This window comes from Mercenaria mercenaria, chromosome 10, assembly GCF_021730395.1.
Source record: "Mercenaria mercenaria strain notata chromosome 10, MADL_Memer_1, whole genome shotgun sequence".
In the NCBI taxonomy this organism is placed as follows: Eukaryota; Metazoa; Mollusca; class Bivalvia; order Venerida; family Veneridae; genus Mercenaria; species Mercenaria mercenaria.
The window spans coordinates 80,603,758-80,612,206 of NC_069370.1; the positions used below are offsets into that span (position 1 = coordinate 80,603,758).

At 33.5% G+C, this 8,449-nt stretch overlaps 1 protein-coding gene across 4 annotated transcripts; it reads left to right on the plus strand.

The window, feature by feature from the left end:
• Positions 1–713: 713 nt before the first annotated feature.
• LOC128545856 (uncharacterized) lies at positions 714–5,470 on the plus strand. Of its 4 annotated transcripts, none has more exons than XM_053516623.1 (5): positions 714–1,130; positions 1,727–1,811; positions 2,748–2,926; positions 3,666–3,771; positions 4,930–5,470. In XM_053516623.1, exons 3-5 carry the CDS (start codon positions 2,772–2,774, stop codon positions 5,245–5,247), a joined length of 579 nt encoding a protein of 192 aa, XP_053372598.1. In that variant the 5' UTR covers positions 714–1,130; positions 1,727–1,811; positions 2,748–2,771; the 3' UTR covers positions 5,248–5,470. The 4 variants fall into 4 exon arrangements, with proteins under 4 accessions (XP_053372598.1, XP_053372597.1, XP_053372595.1 ...); XM_053516622.1 differs by lacking the exon at positions 1,727–1,811 and adding an exon at positions 2,026–2,228; XM_053516620.1 differs by lacking the exon at positions 1,727–1,811 and adding an exon at positions 2,026–2,192.
• Positions 5,471–8,449: the final 2,979 nt, after the last annotated feature.

Below are 8,449 nucleotides of genomic sequence, written 5' to 3' on the forward strand. Positions count from 1 at the left end.
ACTTACTTTGACATGTATTTTGGCTAAATAATGCCCTCTTATAGACTTAGAAAATCCTTGTTAAAGTTATATGGTCAAGTTACTATCTCCAAAACTAATGCAGATATTGAATTGTAACTTCACATGTGTTTTCGGGGTTATAAAACTAGATAATATTTTAGCTCTGTTAAAGATTAAAAATGCGTTTTATGGGGACAAATATCTCTCTGGTACTGTAAAACACTTATTACTACTGAGAACTTTATATAAAATATTTTCGCTAATAGTTGTGTATCTGTGTGTAGGTATATGTCTGTTTTTTTGTTTTTTTTGGGGGGGGGGGGGTTGTGTGTGTTTTTCAATGGTTTTCAGTTTCACTACCAACATCAATGGATAAGATAGGTCAAATCAAAGCGAATTTTCGAACAGCGTTAACTGAAATCAACGTGTTTTACTGAGAAGTGTATGAAGAGAGAGAAAATATTAATTAAGAGTTGTTTTTGTTTTTCACAGAAAAACTGAAAACTAAAAAAATTCTTCTTATATTTGTATTATAGATTATTATGAAAGAAATTCCACAAAAAGGAAAAGATCATGTATAGATTAAAGTTAACGTTAAAAGTTGTAACCAACACAGGTCATTTATGAGAACGATGCAGTACAGACTTATAATTGACACAAGGAAGTTTTGTCTCAGATATCACGAAAAGTTGACTCAGTGGATTGTCGGAGTAAAGTTTAACCAGATTAAATCACCGTTTTTTTAATACAAGGTTAACATCTTAGCATCTTTTCTGTTTACTGTATGATTGCCTGTTGACAGTAGCTTAAAAGATTACAACTCCATGTACTTCTGTGTACGTTGTGATATGCTGCCTTCCTTGAAATATGTATACACAAAATGAAACCGCATGTCAGAATATCAAGAAAGAAGAGTAAATTTTCTACAATGCATAAATTGATTTTAAATTATGCAAATTTAAATAACATGAAACAGCTGGACACAACTCCTGTTTGCAAATAAGTTAGGATTTTCTGTTTGCAGTGACAACATTAAAATTGCTTATTACGGAAATAAAAGTTCAATCTTAACATCAAACCGAAAGAGGAAGTACTTGTAAATACCGTTGGAATATATATTTAATCTACCGGTAAGTGCATTTTAAGACAATATTTCAATATCATTCAAATTAATAGTTCTTGATAAATAGTAATTTTAAATCATCATTTATAAAAAGAGTCCCAACACGTAGTAAAACGTTATATATGGAACCGTTTATATTACTGTCATTCACAGTTAGAAGTTAGCCTTGTCAAATTTGGCACTTACAGTATATTTATTATTTCCGAGAAATATTCATCAAAAGTAGAGGAATTTCTTTTTCTTTCGTACATGTATATCGGTTTCTTGCGAAGTAACATTTCTCAACTGGGTATCAGTATAAGGTGTTTGGTCTTTGAATAAGTTCAGAAAGAACACCATTTTGTGCTGCCTTCACTTGTTTTCTTAAATGTGACCAAATTCTTGGATAAACCTTTCTCAAGTCCGCTTGACTACATTTAATTGCCACAAGATTTAAGATTTAAAAAAAAGATTTAAACATTTTTTCGAACAGTTTTATGGATATCCACCAAGTTGGTCAGAAACTTCATTGTGCGAACATTTCTCAAATTTGTTCATATAGTTCTGTTTGACTGTACGTTATTTCCACTGGTGTTAGGCCTTACAATAGAAAAAACTTTTCAGCGACTTATTCTGATGAACTGTATGGTTGATCACGTCTGCTTGACTTACTGACAGGACCTTTTCTGACCTCCACACCTTTTTCAAGGTATCTGTTGCTTATCTTTTTTCTTTTTCAAAATGATAAAAGTAATAGAACTGATTTAAAACCAGCAGCCACATGAATAAAAAAATAGTATGGCCACTTTCTTGAAAGAGAGTGTTGTATAGTCCTGTCTTTTTAGCTGCGGGAGTGTATGGGTAACATTTGTGTAACTTTGAACCCACCACTAGAACTTAAACATATGCTGTTGGAATTAAAGGAAACTGAGGATAGATTTCCCGGAAGCATAAAGCACCCGAACACAGCCATAGAGCCATGCATCGCCAAATAGGCCTTCAATAAGAAGAAACTGCAACGGAAAGTATTAGAGACGGATTGCTTCAACAAGTTCATGTATGGGAAGGGGAGTCATTTCTGATTTCACGAGTGAGTCAGACTAGAAACAAGCGATTTCTTTACTTTGTAGGTTGTGGCTTGCTGCTCTTTCAAGATCTGTTCATACTTCAGAGAAATTTGAATTTTTAACAGTCATTGAGGCCAAATGTATTAATTTGTTTTAATAGTTCAGCTTGAGAGCGAAAGATAGTACAACCTTTACATGGTCAGTAGCATTCCATGATGGACCTTTCTCAAGTATTTTCAAATTGTTCCAGTTGACTGTATTTATGAGCCTCTTTATAAGTTTGAAAATATTGTTTGAAATTTCTGTCCAGATTTCGGTATATTACAGTTTTCAGAGTGTTCCTTTGCATAATGTGTGCCAAGGATGACCGTCCCGATGTATTAAACACAGTAGAAGCAATGTGCTGAGCTTACATTTTAATCGAAAGTAGCTTGTCTGAAATGAACCATTTGATAATAATTTCACATAGTCATTCCCTTTACTGGAAAAAAAACTTAAATATCATAGCCCAATGAAGCATATTTGTGCAGTTACAGACAGGGAAAGTGATCCAATGTCGCCCTCTTGTTTCATTTCAGAGTTTTGAATTTTAATTTACAACTATGACGGCTGTGCTGGGTCGAACTGAGGTCGGTATAAGACAGGTCGGCGGTGCTGTAACTGTAGCTAATGACCCAAAGGCCAGGCTTATGTACTATTTGAATTGTATGTGCTCGGTACTGGACCTCAGTGATACAGCTAACATGACCAGACTAAGGTTAGCTGTTTGTGCACTCCAGAAAATTCTGTAAAATTTGTTTTGTTAGAAAATTATCAATATTAGAAAACGAATATCTGAGAAATATCTATATAAATTAAAACAAAGACAGCTTATTATATGTTGATTTGATATGAAAGTAAAGTCGTTTTTCATCTATTCATTACGCTGAAGTATTTTAAAGCTCGCACCGCTACTGAAAAAGATATGGTAGTTTGAAATTTAAGAAAATAAGTTATCATGATGGAGGGGCAGCCGTTTTGGTATTAATGACGTAATTTCTTTCATTCCAGTTTGAGAAAAAGTAAAAGTTATCTTTCCAAATTACGAAAATGCCGTACAAGTAAACTTCTAAAAATATATTAAATCCACCAATTTGTTTTCTGTTACCATGGAACCAAACTATGTTTTGTTCATAACGTTTTCATAAATAGACAAATCGGAGAGTGTTTTACTGCCTTCAGTGATTAAACAAGGAATTAAAGATAGGGTGAATACCAAAAACAAAGTTGTCTTACCTTTTGATAAAAACTGATTTTTGAAAAAGGACATGTGCATTTCTATTTTGTTTCAATAGTACCTATCAACTGACAGTGCTCTTTACTTATCTGTGTTACCTAAATGATTATTTGGTTTTTTAAATTGCTAAAGTCCAATTTTGCAAAGTTACCCATCTGTAATACACGTACATGTATTTCAGTTTTAAAAATGGTAATGATGTTCTTTTTTGCTTCCATAGAAACTATAAAGAATACTCTTTACTGACAGAGGCAGAAACAGATGCTCTTATAACACTCGGCATCCTTCTCTCACCTGACGAGCTTTGTGGAAAAGTTATTTTTCAGGTATTCATTTGTAAACAATGAGAAATCGTTTAAGGTGATGGACCCGACATGACATACATGTATTACGTAATACCAAACTATTCCCTACATACGATTTCGGCACACTCCAGCTTTTACTGAAAACCACGTGCTCGCTTAGCTACAGAATGCCAGGATGCTTAATGAGAATACGTTATCACACGGAAATTGCCGAGCGTCATTATCGGTCCACTATCTTAAGTATTTCCTCAATGATGTTACTGTCGCTTTCTAGATGTGTTTAAAAGGGATATGTACGAGTATGTGTTTAAAAGGGATATGTATAAAGGGTGTATTAACAAGAGAAACACGTGCTGTTATACCTTATTATGTATGAATGCATATAAAGGTATAACGGTTTAAAAGACATGCTCAAGTCCTACCTTTTAACCTTAAATTGTCACGGAAAAAGCATGAAAATCCTGACTATGAACAGTGACGCCTGTCAAAATAGAGTCTATTTTATTCTATATAAAATTCTATATGAAATACCCGTGATTTTGCGTGCTAAAGTGTGGCGCGTGGCCGTTAACTGTTACCTATTGTAATCATGGGTTGCATACACACAGGTAGAATTTGAATAGTCGCGGAGCAGGGCTTTTAAACACGTCATCTTTTTCTGAAGAATATTGTCATATGTTCTATTTATTACATGACTCCTAATACAAGTCGCCGTTCCATAGTTTGTGCTATGGATCGGTCAAAAATTCAACACTAAATTATGCTAGGCAAAATTAAAAACTTGAAGAAAAAAAAAGAAAACAGGCTTCTTTCGTTCTAATCCCATTCGTGCTTGTAATATGTTTTCTTTTCTGTGAAATGTTATAACAATGTAATCGAATTAAATATGATAATTAAAGGAAGTCTAAAAAGAGTCGACAAAATTAGCTTTCACATGTTTTATTCTAGAAAGGCCTTAACGCATGTTTATTTCCTTAAAGCGCTAGATATACCATACCATTTAGAAAAATGAGCATTTACACAAAATCTAAATATATGACGACATAGATGTCTTAAGTGGTAAAAAGTTTTGTCTAGGATGCAGCCTTATTCTATACTTCTTGGATTTGTTCTGTTTATATCAAAGTGTTTTGAATACTCCAAGAATTAACATTTTGTTGTATATCACAATTGTTTTAGGATGAAGCCTTGTGTGGGGAGAGTTCCAACAGGTTCTATGAGATAAGTGCAGTGCATAGGGACCTTTTAGTCTCTGATTCTATTATAATCGGTGGAAAACGCAGGACCGTCTCCATGATTATGGCGTTCAAGCCATACTGGCTGGTAAAAAATTGGGTAGAACCCATGCAGTACTTCGCCCCTCGTCTTTCCAGAATCGCTGGTGCTGCACCCGCAAGAACGAGATATTCTGGCGCTGGAAGGACACAGAGGTATTCCGAGAATACCCCCTTAATAGAACCAAACAGTGCTGGCGGATGTTGTTGTACAATACTATAGTGGTTGTTCTTCGAAGGTGCCACGATTCATTTATAACGCATATAATATATTAAGACTTTAATCAAACAGACACTGAAAGTTATAATAGTGTTCAAAATAGTGTTCCAAAACCAGTGAAAGGTTTCCCTACGAACTGAGATAATACATTCGGTAGACTTTAACAAGGTTTGATGAGAAAATTGTTGTATAGATATATAAAAAGATGAAAAAAGGACCAAAGACAGTATATGTTATCTTTTCGTAGACAAGCTCGAAAATGTTCAATTTATCATACCATCTAAATCATCCCGAAAAACAAATGCTTATCAGATTAATACGCCGCTAAAGTCTTTGTCAATTTAATTTATATAGCTCTTTCCCTAACATAGCTCTTTCCCTAACATTATGAAATAAAAGAAGAAATTCTATGTATTGTTAAATATAATTAAATTTGCTCCTGCAAGTGAAATTGTGTTACGAAGCTCAGTTGCAAGTCGGATCCTTCTCAAACGAACGTTAGGGTTGGGTTAAATTTATATACAAGTCGTAACAGAATAGATAGCCGTTTCTTCGACGGCTAAATCTAAAAGCTTTTGTGACGTTCCATTTGATGTATACTCTTGATTGTACCACTCCGTTGTCTGGCCAGTAATAAGTTATAGTGTTCTCGTAGTTATTTTGGCATTGATGTAGTGCATAACATAACACAACGCTTATTTTTCTAGACTGGAAAGTACACACGTCACCTAATGGTGGTGTTTCTGGTGTCATAGGTTGGAATCAACCAGTTGTTAGACAATGGAAATCTGTCACACTTAATTGATCAAGGTTGTCATATATGAACGCAAATCGGGTCAATAAATGTATAGCAACATGGGTTGCATCAAAGTCAAATATCTTCCGTTAGAATTGGGTATTTAGTATCAAGCAATTCCTTAATGCCAATAATTTGAATGTAAATATTGAACAGCCATTGTCAACTTCTTTTGTCGGTGTCTTCAGTAATATTATATATACTGATTATATTACCAAGTGATTTAACAGAATTAATAGTGATACTCCTAAGCAGTGATCTCCCTTGCCGCAAGGGAGATCACTGCGTAGGAGTTTGTGGTTCCTCTAGACGTGGGGTAAATAAGCTCCGTCTGTACAAACTTGTCGAATCTGAATCTGTACCTGAACAATATTGTCAATTGATTCTTTCTAGACATAGGTCTGCATTTAGTAAGTTTCGCTGTGGTGTAGTCCTTATTAGCATTGAAACTGGTCGGTATGAGGGTTTTCGATTCGACGATAGACTATGTCCCTTCAGTGATAAAGTTGAAAATGAACATCATCTCTTATTTCATTGCCCAGAGTACTGCGATATAAAGAGTAAGAGAACAATTGGGTAATCGTGCTACAGTGTGTTATAACACGTTTGTAACACTGTCTGATATTGACAAATTTAATTTTTTCTTTTCCAATTCAGGTATGATACGAACCTGTGCCAAGACCTGCTGTCTTATATTTCAAAGCTGATAATCTTAAGTATGTAAATAATTTTATGTAATAATTTTAGATGTTAATAATGCACAGTGTTTTAACTTTCGGAAAGAGATTTTATTTCGTCTGAAGCAACTGTGATAATCTAATTCACGATGATCTGATCAACGTGTTCTGTGATGTCTAAGGTCCGTGTTAAATGCTTCTTTTTCCTTTTCAGTTTATTACCATTGACATACTGATTAGCAAGGCTTTTACAGCTTTTCTCCTTGAAAATACGCGTCTTATAACATATGTACTCTTGTTAAAATTGTTTATGCGCAGTGTACTTTGTAATTGTAGTATTCAACCGTGTTAGTCTCCTGTAACTCCGATATCGAGCGGTAATATACATTTTAATTGTTGTAAATATAGATATTGCAATTCTTATGTTTACTAAGCTTATTAATAAGACTTAAATAAAGCTTGTTTAGAAATACTTCTTTTAATTGTTGTTTGTGTTGTGTGAATAAGTACATAAACTTGACATAGGTCAAAAAAGAAGTTCGCCAAAATTTTGTTTCATCGCTGAAAAAAAAAGTATTTTTGTATTTATTTTTTTTTCACACCACTCAATTTTGTTTACCATGAAGACGGAATAAAACCAATTACCACATTAATACCTGGCATTTCTTTTTAAAGATATACAGCAACAAGCTGAATTATAATTATCATTTATTTCTTTAAAATGGCAAACATTGAAAGCATTCGAATTGCGATGTTCTACGTTCCTGTAAGAAAAGAAAGATGCACATAATTTGTTGTTAACCCCATTGCTAAATCATACCTATGAAAACGTTAGTATAAAGCAAAAAATATGACACTATCCATTGTCGACATATTAGCATTTTGATGAAAGAAACGTGTTCTTTGAGTAAGGCATGATTATCTAGTGTTAACGACTGTAGACACAATGAACCGACGTGTAAAAGAAACTTTTTACACCTTTTACAAAATAACAGAATCGGCAGATCGATTTATGCAAAACTGGTACCTGCAAACTATTAGCAGTTGATCGAGTCTTCAAAAATATGCCGCAAAACACTCACGTGTTAAAAATTATGAAAAGTAATACCAAAGTTTTTTGGGAAAAATTGTGCGGAAAAAAATGAAAAATAAAACCAAGGGTTTCCACCGGTTTTTTTTGGGGAAAATTTTGCCAGTTTTGAAAAAAACCCTATTGTAAAAACTGCCACGTTTTTTAACCTTTTCAAAATTTTTTTTGTTTTATTTTAAATACCAACCAAAATATCATAAGAAAAATAATAGTTTTCTGCAAAATTACATTTAACCCTTTTGGGCTGGTTGGGCGCCTTTTTTTTCGTCCAAGCAGGTGTTGTTTTCCCAAGCGGTTTAAACAAAAAATTTGGGCCTTTGTGCCCCAAATTTTTTTTAAAAAAGGCCCTTTTTAGTTCACTATACAATTATTCATATACAAAAAAAAACGGGGAAAAAACATCTAGGAAATATTTTTAAAAAATTTTAAAAAAAATATGTTCTTCACTTGGGTATTTTTCATTGAAAAAAGCTGCCCAAAAGGAAATACAAACAATTTCTTTTTTTTTGGTACAATTTTTGTAATGCCATATTTATTACAAAAAAAACCAGGGTATAAAATAGGAAATAAAAGGGAAATAGTAAAAAGAAAAAACCCTTAAAACCCCTTGTTATGGGTTTTTCCCGGGTTTGGACAATCGAA